The sequence below is a fragment of the Bombyx mori genome, chromosome 14 (genome assembly GCF_030269925.1).
Source record: "Bombyx mori chromosome 14, ASM3026992v2".
Classification (NCBI taxonomy): domain Eukaryota; kingdom Metazoa; phylum Arthropoda; class Insecta; order Lepidoptera; family Bombycidae; genus Bombyx; species Bombyx mori.
In genome coordinates this window covers 7,807,897-7,833,894 of record NC_085120.1, presented here as the reverse complement: position 1 = coordinate 7,833,894, position 25,998 = coordinate 7,807,897, and the positions used below count along the sequence as shown (strand labels likewise).

General features: G+C 35.9%; 1 protein-coding gene across 5 annotated transcripts in view; it reads right to left on the bottom strand.

Annotated features, from left to right (window-relative positions):
* The window catches only part of LOC119629496 (AF4/FMR2 family member 3), a 317,469-nt gene that overhangs the window by 200,142 nt on the left and 91,329 nt on the right, over positions 1 to 25,998 (bottom strand). For 4 of the 5 annotated variants that reach the window (XM_062672111.1, XM_062672112.1, XM_038015465.1 and 1 more), the window contains exon 2: positions 1,868 to 1,897. The exons of the other annotated variant lie outside the window; for it this stretch is intronic. In XM_062672111.1, the coding sequence (XP_062528095.1) occupies positions 1,868 to 1,897 (30 nt within the window). The remainder of the gene's footprint in view (positions 1 to 1,867; positions 1,898 to 25,998) is intronic. 5 annotated transcript variants of the gene reach the window in all.

Sequence of the window (25,998 nt, the reverse complement as noted above, 5' to 3'; positions counted from 1 at the left end):
TGGTATTGTCAATATCCACGAGCAAAGATAATCGCTTGAAATCATATATACTCCTAGAATCAAAATACAAATAAAAGCCTTTATTCCAACGTTTTAAGGACTATTTCAACTTTCGAACCGGTAACTAAATCAGGCAAGTTTATAAAACGAACAGTATCCACAAACGTTCTCTGTATTGTAGCAAAGAATGCGATAGAAGTGTTACAAAATATCCGTCTTATCTTGTTGATGTAACTATTTAAAAAAAAAACCAGATAAACGAGACTGTGCAAGCCTTGATCGCATCACAGATTTTTTTTCTCGATGCCTAATTATTTATAAATGTGGCTGCGAACATTTTTACCTATGTAGCGATTATGATTTCAATCTTTTTTTTTTAGCCATTACTACTGATCGTCTAAAATTAAGAAAATACTGCCCAATTTTCATTACCATCCACCACGAAAACAACAGATGTATGGGAAATCAGAATGGGGATATCTCCACTGTTTTATTTTGTATACCCAAAAAGAAACAATATTAAATAAAAATCTTACTGACCAGAACAACGTGAAATTTTACTTTTAAATGCAACAGAAATTATAAGGAATCTCTAAATTAAAGGATGCGTATTGGGAGAAATCTAGTTATCTCTCTCGCACGTCCACATTGAACTGGCGATGACGTCATTAAATTAGACGTGCATCCTTTTTTGTTATTACATTACCAGGTTTATGAAGTAATTCATTTATTATAGTATAATATGTAGTTAGTGGTGTTTGCCGAATGATTGAAATTCGTCGATAATACTGACACACATCTCCTTATTTGGGTCCATTTAATACCATTACATTTTGTTTTGTTATTATTATTATTTTAATTCATAGTGAATAGTGTATAGCAACATTAGTATATCAATCACAACAAAAAATAAACGGTTGACAAACTTGTTCTTGACACAGAGGAGAAAATTGCACTGTTTTATTTTCAGTTATTTATAAATTTTAATAGAGCTAAACATCCAAAAAGGCTATCTGCAAAGAACGTGTTATGAGCTTCTTCGGACAAATCATGCGTTCTCCTCCCAGACATGAATTATAAGAGAGGCTCATAATGTTAGGTTGCATAGAAGGCAAACGCGCCGTTGGCAAAACACCAGCTAGATGGTCAGATCTGGTTAAGAAAGCGGTTGGTGGTAGACTATACCATATGAACCATGCCACTCTTGACCCAACAGTATGGAGGGAAGTAGCACGTGGTCGCGATCCTCAACAGTGAGTGAACGATGGAGAAGAGAATAAATACATCGCAGATTTAAATTATGGATAAAACGTTTTTTATGTATTTGTTAAGAACAACAAAAAAAATAGCATCAATATTTTGTATTTTGAAAGTCTCGTTACCTATATCTATACTTCTATACAAATATTATAAAGAGGAAAGATTTGTTTGTTTGTTTGTATTGAATAGACTCCGAAACTACTGAACCGATTTGAAATTTTTTTTCACTGTTTTGAAGCTACACTATTCCCGAGTGACATAGGCTATAATCTTTTTTGAAAAAAATAGGGATCCTTACTAAAACTCCAATAAAGTAGCCCAAGGTGTAAAAAAATTACCTAAAATATTCTTTACGTCGCGTGCCCTGCGAAAACTATTGATGATAGAATAAAATAATGTACTACGACTTTGTACACTTGACTTCGACAAAAAGTGTCGCGACAGCATATGTCTAACTATTATAGTTATGCCGCAATCAGTGTTCGTTTATTTTAAAAAATAAAACAACGTCAAATATCGTTGAAATTATTGTTAAAGACCCGAGTGGAGCCGGAGCGGGCCGCTAGTAAATAATATAACTGAGTATCATTCATTTGTATCGACTTACCGGGTGGGCTCCACCATCATTTTGTGAGGCCTGTAACAATACAAATTTTGATATTAAACATTCGTAAATATGCATTTCGTTTCCCCTAACTATTCGCTGGTAGCCCTAGTGGCTATACCAACTACTCTGTACCTTATAGGTGAGCTGAAGAGGCTCAACCTGAAAGAATGTGCTAGCACTGGTCCTACCTAGCAAGAATAGTGCTTCGTAGAATCTCGAAGGCCCATTAGGCTGATACAGGGGAGGGGTCCATAAAAATACTGTGTTAAGTGAATGGATAGAAGTCTGTCGTTTTGCGCGCATCATTTATACGAAATGAGATATCTGAATGATACGAAAAAATAATCAAATTGCATACACACCGCTAAAATTTCGGACGCTAAGTTTTTACCTTGAAAATGTATACACACTTAATAAATATACGGAAACATTGGCGTATTTCAAAATATAATGCACGGTTTTTTTTGATTCAACCTTTAAAGTTATTCTTTTTATTATTTCGAGAACATGTTAGCTTTGATGCGTATAAACACGAATAATTAACAATTAAGGAAACTTGTTAAAATCAATGTTTTGTGACCAAACTGAGTCTGGTAGTCGATGATTCTGTTACCCGACTTCATCGTAAACCATACTAAGGGGACCATCCCGCACGATTCTATTGTCCATTCTATTTAATTACACATGCTAATAGACCTATAAGTTAATCAGTGAAGATAATACAAGCCATTTTTTTTAATAACCAAAACATGTTTGCATTACGTTCCAAGGCTCGAACCTGCGACTTATCACGAAAGGCACTCATGAGTTTCAGTGTACAATATCTGCATGCCAATAAAAAACGATACATACAAAGCGTCCTCTTTTCTCTTTGTGATATTACGTCACGAACGGTACATTCCACTCACCATAGTTTGGCGAAGAGTTCCTCAAGGTCGTCTAGGTCATCGCCCTGATGACTCCACCTCCTGCTACGCCAGCCCATTGTCATGAATTCATCATAATTATCGCAAAAAACGATCTAAGTGACATATTGATACAGCACACGATGTTTTTGGTCATTAAGACCAAGATGGAATATCATCTATTTTGATGTTTTAACATTTTATTTCTGTAAATACTTCTTTTGCTAAAAGTCTTATACATGTGTGAGCAATCCAGTTTGATTATAGAAGTAACCTTCGACTAATTATTACAATTATACACATGACCGTACGACTTATAGGTACAGATACACGGCCAAAAAAAATAAAGATAAGACCAACAAATTTTAACATCACATTCATATTAATTTGTAAATCTTTCCGTCTCTTTTATATCTGGTTTTCAACCACATAACCAACCGCACGTGGTCCAATTAGATAAGCATTATAAATATTACATTAGCCATTATCGAGTTTTCGTAATATTTCAAGGCAGTAAGTACATTGCCCGAATCTATATATAAATGTAATATGTTAATGTTATATTTCCCATAATAATTCTAAACTATATTAATTAGTCATAGTAATGGGTTAATGTTTTCCTCGATTGTCATTTTGTAAGAACCGGATCGTAAAATAGATTAAACACAATCTTTACTGATATGAAACGTTTCGGCCATGATTTTATTGAGTATTTATTTCATCCCATCCCATCCCATCTCATTTCGTTTCATTTAATTTCATCGCAATTGATTAAAGTCTCAAATTAATCAATTTCATCTCGTTTCGTTTCATAACATTTTTAAATTAACAGAATTTAAGATGACATAGATAGTTTTCCAATTACAGCACAAGAGCGCATTATGCGGCATAATGCTCAACTAAGCTTCAGCATAATTCGGCATTGTGCGTCACTGAGTCGCATTATGCTCTATAAGTATATGCTCTATAGTTATAATATATTAGTTAGTTAGTAGTAGTTAGTAAAACTAATATATTAGTTATAATATATTAGTTATAATATATTAGTTTTCCAATTACAGTGCATAATGCGACTCAGTGACGCACAATGCCGAATTATGCTGAAGCTTAGTTGAGCATTATGCCGCATAATGCGCTCTTGTGCTGCAATTGGAAAACTACCATAGAACTTGGCTCAAAAGTCTCGTTACCAGATCATAATAAATAAAATTAAAAAAAAAAACCGAATCGTTTCGATTGATCAAGTCCACCGCGATACACAATCTAATGTATGAGTAAAATAAAATAAAAATTTAATTCAATGGAAATCTACCGGAAATTTAGGTGCGGGATCTCATCAATGATAATACCACATCCTGACAACAAATCTATCGGTTTATACAGAAGTATCAACTTCTCGAATGAAAAAAATATTCGAATTTATAGTTTAAACATTACTTCGAAGAGCTATAAAAAAAACTAACGCGTAACTATAAAAACAATAAAATATGCCATTGTAACACAATAGCGCAATTTATTTATGTAAATAACGACTATGGATTCAATAAAATTGGAAAGAATCATACACGAGCAAGCGGCCACAAACTCACTCCTACACACAGATATCGACTTCATCACGTTTACTGATAAGATAATACAGTATTAGCAATATCGGTCCACATACGTAACAACACGTCAATGATAATTCAATCACATCACAAATCACCAACTAGTTCCACGATAGTATCTATAAATTAAGTTAACAAATAAATTCACCCTCATAATTTATTATTAAAATTGACAAATACACAGTTGGACCACCGTTGAGCATCTGACGTCCGTTCTCACTAGAGCAGGTAAATTTGCAATTGGCCCATCTCTAGAGGGTCGACAACGAATAGAAAAAAAAATTTTTTCGAGCAATTCTGAACCTAAACAATAAAGATAAAAACATCGACGTGCACCGAAGAACAGCGAACAAGACAATTTGTACTTTACGGTCGTTGAACTTAAATAGGATATCGCTTCGCCAGTCTCCGGTATCGCGAATAAGGATGTCGGTTCCTACAAAGAAGATTCTGGAGAAAAAAAAAAACTATTGGAAAGGCAAAATCGGCAAAACAAAAAAGATAGGAATCATTTGAGCAATTCATATAGTTAAATCTTTTGTTTAACGATTCCCGATCTTCAAGTTCTGTTAGCAAACAATTTATACTGAGGAATTCACGAAGGTGAATTAAACTTTTAAATGACCTGTTTTTTTTAGTGATGTCAGTTCACGATCGAAGATAGGTTTTTTTTTTATTGCTTAGATGGGTGGACGAGCTCACAGCCCACCTGATGTTAAGTGGTTACTGGAGCCCATAGACATCTACAACGTAGACGCGCCACCCACCTTGAGATACAAGTTCTAAAGTCTCAGTATAGTTATAACGACTGCCCCACCCTTCAAACCGAAACGCATTACTGCTTCACGGCAGAAATAAGCAGGGCGGTGGTACCTATTCGCGCGGACTCACAAGTGGTCCTACCACCAGTAATTACGCAAATTGTAATTTTGTGTAAATTATAAGGTGTCCACGAATCCCGCTAAAATCGCACAAGAGCACGTTGTTGTTGTCTACAAAAATAGACCAATATATTAAAATGGGGCGACGCGAACGACGAAAATAAAAGCCAAAGTTAAAATTACACCAAAGCGTATTCTGTTTTGTGTTGTCTAAACGTTTGTCTACAATTTACGTTGCTCCGCAGACGAGAACCGTTATACCGCACCACGTTGCCTGGTCGAATATTGATTGGGCGTCGTCACCCTTGACCTTAAACAATTTCCATTGTATAAAATCTACTTTATACTAATCGTTTAAACATTTAAGCAAAACGAGTTTACGCTCAAAGTCCCGAGGGTCTCCATTCACAAAATTTCTCGGGAAGCGAACCGCCCACTTTATAAGAACGGGCGGCTTACGCGGTCTGTAATTTTGTTTTGATGAATTATCCAAAACGGCGGGATACTAATCATTGCAGATGACCGGACAACGTGATCTGTTTTAGTCCACCAATTTTAGGCGAATATGTCGAAAGAATTTTTCGAACAAAGTATGAACTTTCGGAGAAGGGTCATCGGCCGCCCGATACGCATCGACCTTGGTGGTTTTGATGTCGAAGAACTTTGTGTCATCAAACGAATAATGTTTTTTAATAAATATTTTTTGATGAAAATCGCGATTGAATTCATTCAGTATTATTCTTCAACATTGTTGCTTTCAACTTTGTTCCTGGAATATGTTATTGACGTAAGTTAAGCTCTTATTTGTCAAGTTTCCGGAGGCTATAAATAATTCATTTGCTCGTATTGTAATACTATTACAAAATTATGCTGAAACCTGAACGGGATTCGAAATTGAAAAAAGTGACGCAAAACAAACAATCTAAAATTCGTATTTCGTGAATTTGTAAAAACTAGGGGTCCCCTGGTAGTCGAAATTCGACTATAATTAATTGAAATTATAAGTTTGTACACTATTATGATTCTATTGTCAAAGACTACGAGTATTATACTTCTATAATCACTGATTCCGCCAAGACTACACTTTAGACAAATATTAAAAAGACAAACAATATTTAATCTATTCTCAATTTGACCAGACTATAAGCAATAAGAAAAGATTGACAATAAACAAACAGTATGCATGCGCAGTATGCGTGTGTATCAAATACATGGTTGTGTTTAATGTTTTTATTTTATTAATTTAATCTATTTTTTATGCATAATTTAAAAATATATTAACACCTTCTGTACTCCTCTATATTCACTATAAGTGTGGGAAATTTCATACTCCTCCGTCAGCGCAATTTTCGTAAAAACGGGTACAAAGTTTTTGCTTCACGTATATAGATACTACTTTTTATACTAACTATAGAGTGCGGCAATACATCGCAAGTCTCATTAGCGATGCACAAGTACCGTGTTGTGGTTAGGGTACGATGGAGCACACGTTTCAAAAGTTAATACCAGACAGATATGTCCATGTTACGATCCTAGTTAGACCGTAATGTTCATTTTGAAAGAAGTCTAGCACATTATTGTACTTTAGGATTTATGGCCGTGATTGCATAAGATCATTTTTCTAGAAATTACTAGCCAAAGAATTTTTTTAGCTTATCATTCATCTGCATCATGTTAACATTACGTAGATCTAAGTTTTCATATTACAAGCTATATCACTATTATAGTATGAAACAAAGACGCTTTCTCTGTCCCTATATCTCTATATATATGTATGTATGCATGTATATGTATAGGTATGAGATTTTGTATATATGTAGATATACTTTTTTTTGTATGTATTCGTAACCTAATATAAATTTCATTGCACCTACCACTATTTACTCTGCACTACCTTTGGTTGACTGGTAGAGAATGCCTTAGGCATTAAGTCCGCCAATGTAAATTTTACATGAAGCGTAATAAAAAAAAAAAAAAAAATCCCTATGTAAGCTTAAATCTTTAAAACTACGCAACGGATTTTGATGCGGTTTTTTTTAATAGATAGAGTGATTAAAGAGGAAGGTTTATATGTATAGTAACATCCATTAAAACTACACTACACATTAAAACACCACTAGGTGAAATCAATAATAAATTACAGTTTCCGAAGCGAAGCGAGGGCGGGTCGCTAGTGTACAATAAAACTTGGTACATTTTTTTTAATAGCTAAAAACACTTTACTTATCTCGTGAATACCTGTACTTCAAACCTACAGTCCAGTCATCGTAACAAAGCACTTCATGCAATAAGTTTTAGCACCATACCTAAGTGCTCGATACAATAATCTGTCGTTAGTGCATCAGAGCAACGAAGCCAGTACATCCCTGCCCCTTCCGCGCCACGACGAGTGAATCGCACCTGCACTCAACACACGAGCGTGATGTACTTCGGTAATTTCATATTTCACTACTGGAAGTGTCATTAAGAAGCGCGCCGGTGCAACGGTTCGCTGAGGAAATTGCGAGATAGGGTCTCGATTTAGGAAACGTTATTCCGATTGGATTTGTTTATGAAATTGAATGAGCATCGATTTATGCGATACTAATCTGTCTATACAATGTGCGACACGATCAGAGAACCTAAATCGATAAGCCGGCTACAGTATAGGCGTCTTAGAAATTATTGCTTAGCGAATCCTCTTAGAGCGACTATTATTACAACTCCTTCATAATTCCCTGCGCACTAGTTATACTAATGTAGACTGGTAGTATCTACTATTGACGAACTGACCCGTGCAGGCTTACAACATGCTTTACCACTGGTACTCAAAATAGGATTCGGGGGACAATTTTATGTGATATTATGGGAAATAATCATTGCCATTATATGACTCGTCCACGACATGTTGAAAAGTAGACTTTGCCTTAAATTTATGATATTTACGGACTCTATAAGTTCTATTTTAGTCCATATTAGAGTACATCTATACTTCTACCCTTCTACATTAATAAGCCTTCTCCGCCAACGAATATTACTGAAGTATAAAAAGCAAACGTCATATTATATTTCGTGAAAAACAAGCCAATCTTTTATCTATTAACCCAATAAAATAATGTGGCCTACATTTTTTAGTGATCTGAAGACGTCAGCGTGTCATAAAAAGTTTAATGACACTCACGTTCCAAAAATTAACATATTATGTATTATTATAAAGTATCCACGTTATGTTTTGTTGATACCAGTAGCAGACCGTGGTGCTACAAACTGGCTTTAAAAATTAATTATATTAGACAATTACTGATGACACACCCTGTATGCCAAAACGGTAAGAAAACCGTCTAACCAATTTCTGGTCGCAAAACATCGGTTTTAATAATTGGACAATCTAAATTTAATACAGTCTTGAGACTTTGATCTCATATCTCAAGGTGAAGAACGGTATTCTTGTTGTGATGACTATGCTTCGCCTCAGGAACTGCTCAATAATAGTCCTCGCAAAAGTCCGCCCGTCTATAGCATTTTAATTCTTATTAATTTTATAACGGTCATATACTATGCTTAGTAAACGTTTTTTTTTTTTTATTTACGTCAAAAACAATACATGAATTGATTAAAACACAGATTTATTTAAATAATACGAACGATTCTATTAATAGAGCCCGTACAATCCTAATTTGCTGATTATAAAGCCCATTAAAGAAGTTTATATTTTTAATTTCGGGCCTCACTAATTAGGTAATGCGTCAGTGACTCGGGTGAATGACCTTAACATCGAATGATAATCATCCTGTGATATCATGTTAAATTTTAAGAACGTCTCAAGAGTTTATTGTATTCTATCGTTTATTCGTATATCTAAACGTGGCCAGTTAGCGAATTAAATTTGTTTTTGGAACGAAGTTCCTTATGGGACGATGTGGAGGGGTACCCTAACCGAGGAAAAACGTCCGTAACGTAAGATTTTTATTATTTATGTATAGTCTTAGTATGATGGCTATACGTTGTCTAATGTATAGTCTACGTGATGACGGTTATTATTATTTCTATGATAGAACATAATTAGGCTTATTTATTTTTATTCATATAAATAGCTGTTTCTTTGTATATTATTATTATATATTTTTTATAAATCATTGTGAATAAAATAAAGTTGATAATTTTGTAAAGTAGTTTTTATTTTATTTTTATCAATAAAAAAATCATAACAAAAAATGTATACCCGAATAATTATTTTCTTTATACCTCGAATAGAACTTAAAATTAATATTTTTATAATAAGGAACTTCGTTCCCTATTACCTATTATACCATGACACCAAACATTTAGTTTTTTTTTACAAAACAAATATGGGAAACGAATTCAATAAGATAATTAATTTCGGGTTTCAGCGTAAGAAATTCTTATGATATTTATCACGTTTGAAAACATAACGTGGATTTGTCAGTAGTAAACTATCCTACAGAATAATTATTATCAAGGTCTTTTTTTTGCGCTTGTAGGCAGACGAGCATACGGCCCACTTGATGGTGAGTGGTTACCGTCGCCCATGGACTTCAGCAATGCCAGGGGTAGAGCCAAGCCGCTGCCTACCGCTTAATACTCTCCACAAGCCTCGTTTGAAGAAGGACATGTCATAGCGCTCCGGAAACACCGTGGAGGGGAGCTCATTCCATAGCCGGATGGTACGTGGCAAAAAAGATATCTGGAAACGCACTGTGGATGACCGCAGTGGCTCCAGGTAGTATGGATGAACTCTGCTCCGGTGGCGGGCGGTGCGATGGTAAAAACGAGATGCCGGTATCATCTCGAACAATTCCTCGGAGCACTCCCCATGGAACATACGGTACAAAATATAGAGGTAACCAAAGTCCCTCCGCAGACCCAGAGGTTACAACGTGAACGTGACGATCTAAGAAATCCCAATTGTATATACATATATACCATAGAACGGTCCCAGTCATTGAATCGGAACGCGAGACTGCTTCGCGCGCCAAATGTAGGGAAACTCGCGACTGGAATCACTTATTGTCGATCCGTCAATAGTTGAATACTAAAATTCGAACAAAACATAAAAAAAAACGTAAGTATGTACGTTTGTGATTTATTTCCAATAATATAACGTCATTCCTTTGTGAGACGCGTTTCAAAGAACTTTCTTTGTCCTCAGAAACTCCTGAGGATGGTACTTAGAATGCTTTATTACGTAGTATTTTACTTCAAGGATGAAAACAAAAAAAAATAACAAGGATTATGGCTTAAGTGATTTTAATAACCGAAGTTCTTTTTATATGTATCATATATGCTTTTTTTATTGTTTACATAGGTGGACGACCTTACAGCGCACCTAAGCAGCTAAGTGGTTACTGGAACCCGTAGACATCTACAACGTAAATGCGCCACCCACCTTGAGATATAAGTTCTAAGGTCTCAGTATGGTTACAACGGCTGCCCCACACTTCAAACCGAAACGCATTACTGCTTCACGGCAGAAATAGGCAGAGTGGTGGTACCTACTCGTGCGGATTCACAAGACGTCCAACCACCAGTAATTACGCAAATTATAATTTTGCGGGTTTCATTTATTTAATTCACGCTTGTGGGTGCCTTGTGCGCTCGTACGCGTGTGCCCCACCATTTTGCCATTTCTACCGAGAAGCAGTTACAGGTTCCAGTTTGATTGGTGGCACAGTCGTTGTACAACACGATTAAGACGACTTCGCTTCGGAAGGTGGATGGCCCCGATCCATTATCGGTGCTTTTAGGCATTCGAAGCACCTAATGCTCCTCGAACCCGTCGAATGCGACAAAGGGTTCGGCGAGTAAATTAATCCACAGACACATCCCACTGAGTTTCTCGCCGGATCTTCTCAGTGGGTCGCGCTTCCGATCCGGTGGTTGATTCTGTGAAGCACTGCTCTTACTAAGACTAGTGTTAGCAAATTCACCAGGCTGAGCGCTGTGAGGTGGCCTACTCGCTCGGTGAAGCTGCTATAACCCCTGGTCTTACCAGTTAGGCTAAATAAAAGGTGGATGGCAGCATCTACGTTATAATATCACTGCATCCATTTTACAATGTTTGTCTGTATGTGACATTAAACTAGTCTTAATGATAGAAATGTTTTAGAACTCTATAAATCCGTTGAGAACCCTTTACTATTGAATTACGGGCGTGCAAAAGAGATTGCCAATAAAGCACCCAATCATTATCTTCGCAGTCTAGCCACAAATACTGTAACAATTTAAAAAAAAATCAACCTCATGATCCTGGTCTGTATTTTAGGTTTCAACGTATTGCCAATTACTATATTGTTTAATTAGTCCTTGACACGAGTGCAAATTCCTAAGTCCATTGGAAATTCGTATGTTTGTGAAAATTGCCACGAAAGAGTCCATTATAGAGACACACACAGGTCAAGTCATTATCAAACCGTGTTAAAAACATTAATTTTATTTACATTCGAATTTCGATTCTGTCGTTCTTGTAATATGAATGTTCGCTGTGTTTTCACATTATTAATCATTGTCAAATATTCTTGTAAGTAACTTGTAATAAATTAACATAAAATATAATATAAATATAATAGAGAAAAAAAAAGAAATTTTCTTGTAACAACATTCGCGGCCAGACTAAGCATTAACCCATCTTTAAAATGTTAATTACTTCTTCAATTTACAACTAATTACAACGCTGTTTTCACAAAAAGACTTCGCATTAATGGTACTTGCTTTTGCGTGAAAAAAATATGTTTGTAACATATTAAACATCTATATGGCCGGTATCAATACATACATATCATACAAATAGTATCATGGTTTTCAGTGGTTATGTCAATAAGCAAATTTTATTAATAACGGTTACTATTTTATTAATAAGTGTTGACCAGGACACAAGGCTGAATTGTATTAATAGAAAAAAAAGCCTCTTCTGCTTCATGCTTCGGTTTCCTCAATACTGAGGGTCGTGACAACCTCCTCGCAACAAGAGTTTATCGCGGACCATTCCACGCCATTTGCCTCTATCTGCCGCCGAGTGTAGAGCATCGTGAACTGTGGTGTCGAGGGTAGTGCGGATCTGGTCAGTCCAACGTGTCGGCCCTCTACCTCGTGGTCTTCTTCCGTTCACCTTGCCAGTCACCATTAGCTTCTCTAACCTTCAAATAGGAACTCTTTCGCTGCAGAAATAGAGAGATAAACTACGCAACTAGCACAGGACAAAATAAGTGATTACGTGTTCCGGGTACTGTCATTATTTCGATGCAGCTTCGACCCTCGTGTCGCGGAAGGTGGGCGGTGAAACTCACAGTGACTTCATTTTCCAATTGAAACTAATAAAAACATTGCACTAACTTGCGCAATATTACATACGTCGTATTGCACATGAAATTGCGGGCACATCCCATTACTTGTTATGGTATGTTAAATATAGCTTTTTATTTTTATTGCTTAGATGGGTGGACGAGCTCACAGCCCACCTGGTGCTATGGTTACTGGAGCCCATAGACATCTACGACGTAAATGCGCGACCCACCTTGAGATAACAGTTCTAAGGTCTCAGTATAGTTACACCGCCAACCCGCCCTTCAAACCTTTGATACGAGTTGGCGGTATGATATTTCTGGGGTTAGGTTTTTTCCTCCTTTTACAATACATTTACTATCACAAAAAAACTATTTTGTAATGGTTTTGAAAATACTTAATTTATTTTTAATTGACAATGGTATTAAACTAAAACACTTTTTTTTTAAGTTAAGGTTCTTTCTATTTTCGAAAAAATAATAATAGAGAAAATAAAAATAATTCTAGTATTTTCTTCGGTTTTCACGAGTATTAGACACAATTAAAATTATTTTATTGTTTAATATCCCGTTTTTATTATCCATCGTTGTCACGGACGAAAAGAACTGTTTTAAATATTTCGAAAACAAAATCTTGTCAACCGGATCGTCAATAAATAATTTGTAATTTCACGTGTTAGGATAATGATAGGCTTACAACATGAGTATTCTTTTGTTTGACTTCATTGTCCACGACTCAGTGGCGAGACACATATGTAAACAAACGTAGCTACCTATGTATAAACAAAATCCTACAAAGGCACTGTGAAGACTATAAAGGTAAGCTGTGTGTATTATTCACAGCTAGCGTACATTTTACATGACATAAAACGTACCTATTTTCAGTTATCTCGATCGGAAAATTTATTTTAATACATTAAATAAAATAAATAAAATAATTAAAACTTACGTAAAATCCCTATGCAGCATGATAAGAGGGCACGCTCCGTCGATCGATAATGTGGGATAAGAACAAAAGAATAACATGAATAAAAAAAACTGTCACATTTTTTTTTCCCTACCTAATCGTTGGTAGACTAAGGGGCTATTTCAACTTCGCACGGACCGGTAGTGAGCTCACGGGCTTAACCTGAGAGAATTGCTAACACTAACTTCTAGTATATGTAGATAAATAAATATATAAATAGAGCTTTACAAATTGGAGTCATAATGCATTTTTTTCTTTTTCTTACCTAAGCTGATTGGCCTTCTTGAGAGGCTATGTCAGCGTAACCTGATTAGTAGGTGAGCTCACAGGGCTCAAACCTGACAAAGTTGCTAACAATGACTCTAGTAAGAGCAGTGCTTCGCTGAATCTACTACCGAATCGCGAAACGCGACCCACTAAGAATATTCGGCGAAAAATCCGGACGGATGAAAACTGTCACATTTCGTGTTCCAATCAGACACGAGTCCTTTTTTTTTTGTTACATAGAAGATGTTCAGTGTTTTCGCGAGTCGTTTTTAAACGACACCACGGAATCTATTAAGTATTCGAAAGGTCAACCAATTCAAAAGCAAATATATAAATGTGTGATTATATCAAAAAAGTCCTTTAATTCATGTTTTTCTTATTTTGTACATTAAAATTCATATGTTAAATGTATGATTATATCAAAAAAGTCCTTTAATTCATGTTTTTCTTATTTTGTACATTAAAATTCATATGTTAAATGTGTGATTATATCAAAAAAGTCCTTTAATTCATGTTTTTCTTATTTTGTACATTAAAATTCATATGTTAAATGTGTGATTATATCAAAAAAGTCCTTTAATTCATGTTTTTCTTATTTTGTACATTAAAATTCATATGTTAAATGTGTGATTATATCAAAAAAGTCCTTTAATTCATGTTTTTCTTATTTTGTACATTAAAATTCATATGTTAAATGTGTGATTATATCAAAAAAGTCCTTTAATTCATGTTTTTCTTATTTTGTACATTAAAATTCATATTATAATGATCGAAAAGTGTAAGGATCGTGTACATCAAAACTATTGTATCTTCGTTGTTTTAATATTTGCATTCAGAGAAAAAAAAAAAAAAATTTAACTTTTCTTTTTCGTTTCCATTTCCACGACACTTGAAACTCCTCCGTTCAACCAATTTCAAGGAAATCTCTTGGTTATACTCAAGATTATTCTTCATGTAAGGTAGGTTAGCAAGGAAAGTAAGAAAACGTAAAAAAAAGGTAAGTAAGGAAGCCACAGTCAAACTAAAGGTGATTCGTGACTTATTGTCACTTATGATATTTTCATGAGTTGTGCTAAGTGGTCCTTTTGGGCCGGAATCAATCTTGGGTTACAAATATTTACAGATAAAAAAAAAAAAAACATTATCGTGGACTATATAAGAATTTTGATCTGAATCTCCGGGAGACAATTCGTAATACAAGTTTCTAATCTAAGCTATTCATACTAGGAGTGGGTAATATCGGTTTTGCCGCGTATCGAATCGTATCTATATATCGAGGATCAATATCGGATATTGAATCTATATATTTTCTGAATCTATATATTGATGGATGCTAGTAGATTTTCTCGATTCATGATATTTGAGATTTGAAACGATACGCTGATATAATATCGTAGTAGATATAGATTTAAGTCAACGTTATACGGTTGGTTTTCTGATATCAATTTATAATATGATCTTAAAGTAATAAAAAGAACATGAAAATAAAAATATCAAAAAAACTTTCCTTCATGCTTTTACCAGGCTTAGGACTGGCTACATTATTTTCAGTTTTTAGTATTTTGTGTCTTAATTTAAAATTACAAAATATACCAAAAGAGTGTAGATTTCAAAAGTTTAATACAAACACAAGAAATAAACTCAATTATTTGGATTCAACTAAAAATAGAAAAATGTGTACTTTAAAAATCAAACACAAAAAACTTTTAAGTATTTATAAACACTTGTCCAAAAATTCTAGTTCAAGGTCAAAGCGCGTGAAATTAAATTCAACGATGCAAATAGGCTATACTGCATTCAAGTTAGGGTCGAAAGTTGAAACTTCTTTCCTTAATTGTATCCTGCTGATACGCTAAGAATAATCTACAGACATATGGACTTAAATATAAGGTTTACAATTGTATGGATAATGCCTGTTTCTGTTTCATTCATCACATGATATCCCTATCGTGCGCTCACTCACTCTGGCCGATTCGATACGAACCAAACGAATATTGCTGATATTAACGAATCGGTACGATGCAATATCGTGTATCGGCCGATATCGAAATAGAGATTTTGATTCACGAATCGGTCCGATATGCCGATGCGCATCACATCGAGCAATATCGTGTATCGGCCGATATCGAAATATAGATTTCGATTCACGAATCGGTCCGATATGGCGATGCGCATCACATCGAGCAATATCGTGTATCGGCTGATATCGATATATAGATTTCGTGCGGGGCGATATCGGATTCAACGATATTGCTGCGATATATAGATATTGAATCTATATACGATTTATATCACCCACTCCTAATTCATACGATTGGCGAGTATCAACGTCACAATACATTTATATGTTTACAAACTTTCCGATACCGTGTGTGCCCCAGTCTTCGATTGCTTATAACATAGCAACGCGGGACCGGCGTGGCGTCGACGCTGATGACCCGCTCGTTTGGTATATAACTAACTATTTTTCAATCGCAGTTTATCCACCAGACGATCCGACTTATATTAATATACCGACAAACTGAATATTCTTCGTAAAAATAACTTGTATTGATTTGATTTTCTTGTGATTTTTGTCGTTATTGCATTGTTTCTGCTATTCGCTGGCAGATGTCGCTACAAGACGAATATGTTAATATAATAAAAAATAGCAGACATTAATGTGGTTTGACCTTTTAAATTGGCGAGGCGTGTCGACCTAAACGCTCCAGGTAGTGGGCACAACTCCATTAACGTAAGGGGACTTCCGATCACTACTAATTAATTACTATCAGCTTTATTTTTACTTTTCCAATACTTCAGAATGATCAAAGTAGGTTACCTGTAAGTGAACTTCCGTTATTATTATTATAAGTTTACAATTCTCGCGAGCTGACTGTAACTTATGCATTTTCAAACCAACGATACGCCTTTAAAGAACAATCTGGAAAAAAAAAAATAAAAAAAATCCGGCCACGACACTGAGATCACGGTGGTGCCTTACATTTTTTATTCATTATAACGGTTCGTGTCAACGTTGAATACTGTTTTAGAAATTCATAAAAAATAATAATAATGGAGTCTTTTTTTTTGTACTATTAAAATGTTAGATCAACATTTAGGTCGGTATATCAGCTCGCTAAGATAAAAAAATCTATTTCGTTTTTGCCACCAACCGTTGTTCCTAGATCTCAGGAAGTGTAGAGTGTCTTAATATAGTCACCGGCATCGACATTGTGAATATGTATTAATTGTCGAAGCTGCATTAACGTATATTTAGAAGAATAATTGAAACAATCTTTTTTTTACCCATAACTAGGGTTGCCAAACGTCGCGCATTTTAGGTTTAATATAAAATGTCCCGGCGCGGCGGCGGGACTAACTCTGTCCCGTATTCGAACCGTACGATTATAATTGTGTTGATTTTTATAGATATGTTAAAACCGATTAAAACTGACTTGCCCCTCAGAGATATATATCTATAATTTTGTTTTTTATTTGTCCCGGGTAAAAAACTATTCCCGTATTTTTTTGCCTATTTAAGCATTTGGACTTTATAGGCTGAAAAAAAAGCTGGCAACTCTACCCATAGCTGACACCCTGCGCTCCGATACGTTTTAGAACTTTGATGTTTTGTTCAGGTATTTTGAATTACTTGTGCGTGATCATACCGGTACTCTGTGGTTTACGAAACCACTCAAATTGTGAAATGCATCAACTCTACGAACTATTCAAATTATTGCGACGTAAATTGTTTGATTCATCGTTTTTCGTCGTACCTACTCCTTTCAGTATTGGATTTCAAGTTTTATCTCGGAGGTTTTTTAATGAACTACCCTCGTCTTTGCGTCTAGTTCTTTGACGTGGCCTTGTTTAAAGGCGTACCCACGAGAATAATAATTAGCTGCGCGGTTACCATACTTGATTTTTTTTGGTCTAGCTTATAATATCCCGTGCACAAAATACTTGATCTAACACGGCCAGCAATGAGCTTCAAAATTTTTTTTTTTTTAAATCTGAATCAATTGTTATTTCTTCTTTAGTTTGTATTCATTGAGACAAGAGCTCGATGTCTCAATCGTGTTGAGAGCTGTTTGACCATTCAAATAAGAACACATATTTATGCTGCAGGAGTTTCTCGCCGGATTTTCTCAGTGGGTCGCGTTTCTCATCCAGTGGTAGATTCTGCGAGGCACGGCTCTTGCTAGGGTTCGTGTTAGAAAAGTCATCAGGTTTGATTAATTCGGCGAATCTAGAATAATCCCTCGAGGTTAATAGAATAGGTAGAAAAAAAAAACAGGAAATAGAAGGTCAGACAGGATTACATTACGCTTTACCACCAGTAATTACGCAAATCATAAATATTTAGGGTTGAATTTTCATTAAAAGATTGTTATTCGTTTATCGTAAAAGTCGTTCAACACATCCGTTGAATACGTACATACGTATTTCCTTAGAAATATTATAGTACCTGCCTGACTGCGGGATTTGAACACCCGGTGTTCAGCACCTGCACAGTCGCATCGCCTGATACGTGTGCACCGGGCGACATATCCTTTAGGCCACGACGACTTCATGCGACTTTTGCGTGCTAATCGCGAAGGATGTACTTTAAGTGATTTATTGAGATAAGCTTGGACTAAAATGTGAAAGTACTTACATTTGAATAGGCGGACAAACCGAATTGTGCATAGAAAAAAATATGTAGGTACATATTATGAAAGACGTAAATATTTATAATCTTAATGTCCCCAAATTGAGGCTTGTTGTTACTAAAACAAAAGGTTATAAATTCGAGGTTGATCCTAACCAAACTCCCAAATACAACGAGTTAAATTTTTCCTAAATTCGTATCATACGTAGTCCATGTCTTGTATCCCTGGTACTGGGCAACGTTATTACCGACGGTGACAACTAGTGATCAGATAGGACGAGGGCTCGTTTGCTTTCACAAGCAAAAAAATATCTCATGTTACTACTCATCTTTGGCATTTCACCGTTATTAAAAAAAAGAAGCTTTCCGCTTGATGAATAAATAGAGAGCGCTCTTACTAATTGGAGAGCAATTTAATAATCCTTCGACAATGACGACTTGACCAGACAGACGTAACAACATTTTATCCCAACCATTTTATTGTGTACGTAAAAGTATGTATGTGTAATAGGTCACGCAGAAATCTTTCATACATTTCGGGATTCAACCTCGAGTCAGTCCAGAACCTTTTGTGTTATTACTTCGTTTTATATTTTGTTGTTTTATTGACTTTTTATTGCGTTCCTCCATGGGCCTACATCCTCGTGGAAATCATTGTTCAGATTCGAATAAATTATGCTTGTAAAGCAAAGGTAATTTCGTAAAAGTAAACTATAACTTTTTAACTAACTGTTTCCATTTTCATTGAAGTCCGATAAAAAAGTTGTGTTGATACCCGAGGGTTCTAAACATCACGACACCAATTCCGCCACCTATCTAAAAACGTGAAGGCAGTGTCTTATTTGCGTCGTAATAGACATATTTAACATTAGGAATAAATAAACACCGGTGCGAGCTTGCGATCCCTACCACGAAAAACTTAGTTTGTTAGAAATTAGGGAAGTAGGTTACTGCTCTAATCTCACGGACAGCTATCCGCATCTGGGCTTACGAGAAGAAATTGGTTTTTGTACCATATTGTCCATGGTTCCCTGGACGGCGCATCGGACAAACGCATAAATCCTGGAAGAACTAGGCGTCTCCTCAAGACTCTCCACCATTTGCGTACGTAGGATCTTAGAATTTTTCGGCCACGTTGCGAGGAATACGGGTGACAGTCTCGAAAGGCTTCTCATCACCGGCAAAGTGGAAGGAAAGAGGCCTAGGGGCGTAGTCCCATGGTCGCTGGTCGGACCAGATTAAGAAGACTTTGGAATCCAGCACCAATGTCGCTATCCACTGCGCGCAGGACAGAAGTGAATGGAGGAACATAGTCCTAACAAGGGTACTCCGTAAAGGTCACGACCCTCAGCACTGAGGAATACGACGCACGGAGTAGGTGTCCATGGTGACTGTATTAAGAAATTATTTCAGAGGACAAAAAATGACGGTGAAATAAAACTTTAATCGAGTGATGGAAATGTAGCCACGGAGGTTCTCGCCGGATCTTCTCACTGAGTCGCGATTCCGATTCGATGGTAGACTTTGCGAAGCACTGCTCTTGCTAGGGCTAGTGTTAGCAAATTCTCTCAGGCTGAGCGCGTGAGCTCACCTACCCGTCCAAGCGTAGCTAGAATCGCCGCATAGGCTACCAGTGAATAGGTAGGGGAAAAAACTGCAGCAAATTGTAGCAGCAGTGCCCTAAGGAGGTCAGGATTTAAATATACCACATTTTTAGATTAGTAACCGGAAAATCAATCTTTATTGATTAATATTCTACTGAAACCATTAAGTATTATAATGCACTTTAATAAACCAGAGACTGACGATCTTTTAAACTTCTTGGCAACACGGAAGCGTATTAAATGACAATTTGCTAAAGGATTAAGTAGTTCTCAAGTGACGTTAGTGACTATATAAGCAAACGAAAAAAGTTGGCAAGGCCCGCTTGGTGCTCACAGCGATGGAGACACATAAATGTCGCATCGTAAACTGATTTACGTTCACGTACTAGATTATAAACTCGAAACTAAGGAAACGTTAAATAGCTACCTTTTTTTTCCTATCTAAGCCGATAGATAGCCTTGAAAGGCTATTTCAGCGTAACCTTAGCTAGTGGGTGAGCTCACGGGGCTCAAACAGGAGTGATGCTAACACTGACCCTAGCAAGAGCAGTGCTTCGCAGAATCTACCACCGGATCGGAAACGCGACACACTGAGAAGATCCGGCGAGAAACTCAATAAGTTAATAAGGTACAGCTGTATCAAAAAAACCATATTTCAGAGCAAGCGGTTCATGGATAATTTTAGCCATTATTTTTATTATTATTGTTAAGATAATTTCATCACTCGAATTCAAACTATAAGCCTTTAGTGGTTAGTGATAAAATAAATTACATCTGTAAATGATCGATTAAACCGTGAAAGTGTTTTCAATCAACTTATTTATATCGTTTCAAACAATACAGATCGATTCGTAACATCTCGTCTAGCATGTCAGATATGCGTTTTTCATAATAGTTTTTAAGCTGTATTCGCGTTTCGTAGGACTTACAATTTTTTTTTTTATTGCTCAGATGGTTGGACTAGCTCACAGCCCACCTGGTGTTAAGTGGTTACTGGAGCCCATAGACATCCACAACGTAAATGCGCCACCCACCTTGAGATACAAGTTCTAAGGTCTCAAGTATAGTTACAACGGCTGCCCCACCCTTCAAACCGAAACGCATTACTGCTTCACGGCTGAAATAGACAGGGTAGTGGTACCCACCCGCGCGGACTCACAAGAGGTCCTACCACCAGTAATTACGCAAATTATAATGTTGCGGGTTTGATTTTATTACACGATGTTATTCCTTCACCGTGGAAGTCAATCGTGAACATTTGTTGAGTACGTAATTTCATTAGAAAAATTGGTACCCGCCTGCGGAATTCGAACACCGATGCATCGCTTCAACACGAATGCACCGGACGTCTTATCTGATAGGCCACGACGACTTCAAAATTACATAGATAAACGCACAAAATATTAATAAGATATAGCTTAAATAAAACGTCGTAAAATATGAGTTATATAGTCTGGAGGCGGAAAGGATATAAATTCAACAAATTGCCTCTTATTATAATAACTGTTTCAGAAGTTACTTAGGAATTAAAAATGGTGGCTAACTCGTCTTTTACAAAGGCTTAATAAAATATTCGACCAATACATTTCGGGATTAAAGAGCTGTTTTTCTTATTGTCATCATGTCATCATGTTCATCATGTCAGTCATGAGTGGAAGGAGTAGAGAGCTCATATAGTATGTCAAGGACACTTGTATCTTTTTTTTTATTGCTTAGATGGGTGGACGAGCTCACAGCCCACCTGGTGTTAAGTGGTTACTGGAGCCCATAGACATCTACAACGTAAATGCGCCACCCACCTTGAGATATAAGTTCTAAGGTCTCAAGTGTAGTTACGACGGCTGCCCCACCCTTCAAACCGAAACGCATTACTGCTTCATGGCAGAAACAGGCAGGGCGGTGGTACCTACCCGCGCGGACTCACAAGAGGTCCTACCACCTGTCTATCCTTTTCAGTTTGTAAAGAAACTGGATTGATAATTACCAGCACAATCGATTCGACAATTTTAATTTATAAACAAGGAACAACTTCCTTCTTTACTAATTGTACATTTTCAAAGTAACTTCAGCCAAGTAACTTCTGTTATTGCAATAATAGAGGCGATTTGTTGAATTTATTTCCTCGCTGCCTCCAAACTAAATATAACCTCCAACGACTGTAGTTCACGAGAGACCGTTGACCCCACGCGTCAGCTGAAGCTTACTTCGTTTATATGTGGGTAGTTAAATAAATAATAATAAAATGTATTATAGCAGCTGCGATTTTTACGTTTAGCCGTCGGCGTCCGAGTCGAACAAGCTCATCTTATAGACTAAGATGGATAAAATTAAATCTGCAACAAAGTACGCACACAATGTTACCAGTTTCAATTATCTTTTTTTTTTACACCCATCTGGTGTTAAGTTACTGGAGCCCATAGATATCTGTAACGTAAATGCGCCACCCACCTTGAGACATTAGTTCTAAGGTCTCAGTATAGTTACAACGGCTACCCCACCCTTCAAACCGAAACGCATTACTGCTACACGGCCGAAATAGGCGGGGTGGTGGTACCTACCCGTGCGGACTCACAAAAGGTCCTACCACCAGTTGTATAATCTATTATACGTAGAGATAAGAACTTAATAGCCTTTTATTAGAAACCGAAACAGTAAGTACAGCAATTATATTACAAAGGCCGTATAACGCAACACTGTCCATCAATCACGACATTCGACAAGCGTAGTAATAAAGTACTTTGTTAACACGTTCTCTCGGTTAGACGGAGCGAACAATACAGTCAAAGTGAAGTACATATAATAAATAATATAAGCCCACTTCTATGTGATACTCAAGGAATTTCTGCCGTGAAGCAGTAATGCGTTTCGGTTTGAAGGGCGGGGCAGCCGTTGTAACTATACTTGAGACCTTAGAATTTATATCTCAAGGTGGGTGGCGCATTTATGTTGTAGATAGCTATGGGCTCCAGTAACCGCTTAACACCAGGTGGGCTGTGAGCTCGTCCACCAAACTAAGCAATAAAAAAAACAGATTTGCAAGTGACGCTTTTGTATGCTCTGAAGTTTTCAAAGGTTGAATTGATTTCTTCAGTTTTTATTAATTTAAGAGATAATTAGCGTGTCGCGAACCGCACCCGTAATGTATATTTAGTTTAGGTATATTACACTCCGAAATGTAATAGGTATACCTTGGAATTCAAATTTATCTTTCCTTCATTTGACTGATGTTATGTCCAGCTGACGCACGTTTTAGCTGCAAAGTTCATTATACAGGCTGTTACGATTTATATAAGACATATAATTAAAAAACTATACATTTTTATGATCAAGATAGAAGTTATACATAAAGGGGATTGCCCACTCTCCATAGTGTGCTAGGCCCAAGATGGACATCAAATATTACTATAAAAATGTACTGATTCAAATTCTTAAATGTATTGGATATCTAAAAAATATATTGAAATTGACGCCACTATTATAAAAAATATAATAAAAAATAAAAACTCGTTTTGAGGTTAAGTTTCTATATAAATAAATGTCGGATTGTGAGATACTTCAAGAACTTTTCTTTTCTTAATGTTTAAGATGTTCCTAATGTATTTTTATCCAATAGGGTATAAAAACACACTTAATTCTTTAAATATCTATATTTTCTTCATCTTCATACACAATTAGTATCATCTAAAAATAGCAAAGGAGAGCATATACACGGTTTTAAATCTCGGTCAGGGTAAAACCACAATTCACACAATGTGTTTTAGTCGTAGTATGAAAAGTTATTGATAAAAGTAAAATAAATCGAAGAAAAATCAAAACACATCCATTTTGTACGCAAGCACAACACCACAAGTAGCAAGCGAAGTGTCAGTCAGTCAGATTAAATTCAGTGTTGTCAGTATAAAGAAAAATAATTACATGAAATTCATATATCGATTATTTTTTTAAATAACCGATAATTGATTTATATCTTAATCTTTTTTTTACGAGTACACATTATTTTTTATGTTTTTGTTTTAGTTGTACATATTTAAAGAACAATACTAGTAAAGTTTTTTTTATTGCTTAGATGGTGGGCGAGCTCACAGCCACCCTGGTGTTGCTAAGTGGTTACTCGAGCCCACATACATCTACAACGTAAATGCGCCACCCACCTTGAGATATAAGTTCTAAGGTCTCAAGTATAGTTACAAGTTAAAGTCCAATGGGTATGTCTTCGATGTTATTTTATGTGCATAAAATCCATTAAAATCGTTTGATTAATGATAATACTTAAAATGATTTATTTATATGTTTTATTTATATACTCAAAATATTTACTTCATACGTAAAAGGATTTGAAGCTGGCAATATTTTTCCCGCAAAAATAAAAATCCTTGTTTTTTCAATAGAGTTACTTTTTTTAAACTACTTATTGTAAACTGTAGTGGCGCTTATTTGCAAGAAAGTAAATGCATATTTATTTATGACAAAATTAATGCACTAAGTATTTTTTCTATAATCTATTGTCCGCTTTGGGCCGAAAATGGGCCATCCCCTTTGTGTGTGTGTATATATAGAAACTATAACATATTATATAGATGTATGTTTCGGTATCACTCAGTATGTTAAGTTAAAAAGATGTAGGAATATAACACTCTCGAATTAGTATTGATATGTATTCATATACTACAGAAATCACGGAGACGGCAATTTCTAAATAAAAAAAATTTGAAGAAACGCAAAATGAAACCAAAAATTAAAAAAAAAACGCATTTCAGGAAAATAAATATTAATCTATGATGTTATGTCTACTTTTTTCTTTTATTCTTTGAGTACATTTGCGGATTCGCAACGCTTTCAAATTTCGAATGGCATCAACTGTAAGGCCACAGCAGGGCAACGTTGGACTGACGCCAATTACTGAACCTACTTCAATCTTTTGTGCATTTATAACACCGTTTCATTGATGCTATTCGTCTTGTTTTCACATCAACACTGATTAAACGTTATTATGAACTACTTGACACATCTGATAGTAGTAAAGTACGTTTTCTGATATAGTTTATTAGACAAAAAAAGAATGTGTGTGTGTGCAAGTAACACATGGTAGAAGTGAAACTTATAAATAAATAATCGCAAGGGTCAACCACCAACCACTCCGCAGTGCAATGGAGCAGCCTCACCCTGGGGGAACCGCCTGCATGATCACGGTATCTCTACGTCAGATAAGTATGATTTAGCAAGAGAAATACGAACGCGTCTATCAACTATGTAACATTTCGTCATCGCGATTCAGGAATTGTTGAATTTACGTGTAGCGTTTACTGGTGGTAGGACCTCTTGCGAGTCCGCGCGGGTGGGTACCACCACTCTGCCTATTTCTGCCGTGAAGCAGTAATGCGATTCGGTTTGAAGGGTGGGGCAGCCGTTGTAACTATACTTGAATCCTTAGAACTTATATCTCAAGGTGGGTGGCGCATTTACGTTGTGGATGTCTATGGGCTCCAGTAACCACTTAACACCAGGTGGGCTGTGAGCTCGTCCACCCATCTAAGCAATAAAAAAAATTGCGACATCTATTGATAACAAACTAAATAGAAATAATTGTAAATTATCTTTTATAGTATGAGGGCGCTCCTCTGTGATTTGATATTTTAACTTCACGTTTCATTTTTTCGTTTCATCGAGTTTGAAATCACATCACAACGATTTAAAAAAAGTTTCACTTCAAAAATTAATACAACAAAATATTATCTTTGACTCTTTCTTATCTAAGTTTCAATCTACCTTTTGTTTTTAGTATTAGTGGCCGTGCCATGAGATGAATTAAAAAAGACAAAATTTTATTTAATTCATTACGTTATCTCTTCGAAATCAAAACTATGGGGAATAGATCAATATGAAAATTAAAAAAAAGCAAACACAAACCAATGTTCTTACTATAAAATGGGCTAATTAAATTTCGACAAACAATTTACAACGTATTTCAGTTCGGAAACCCACAAAGCAAA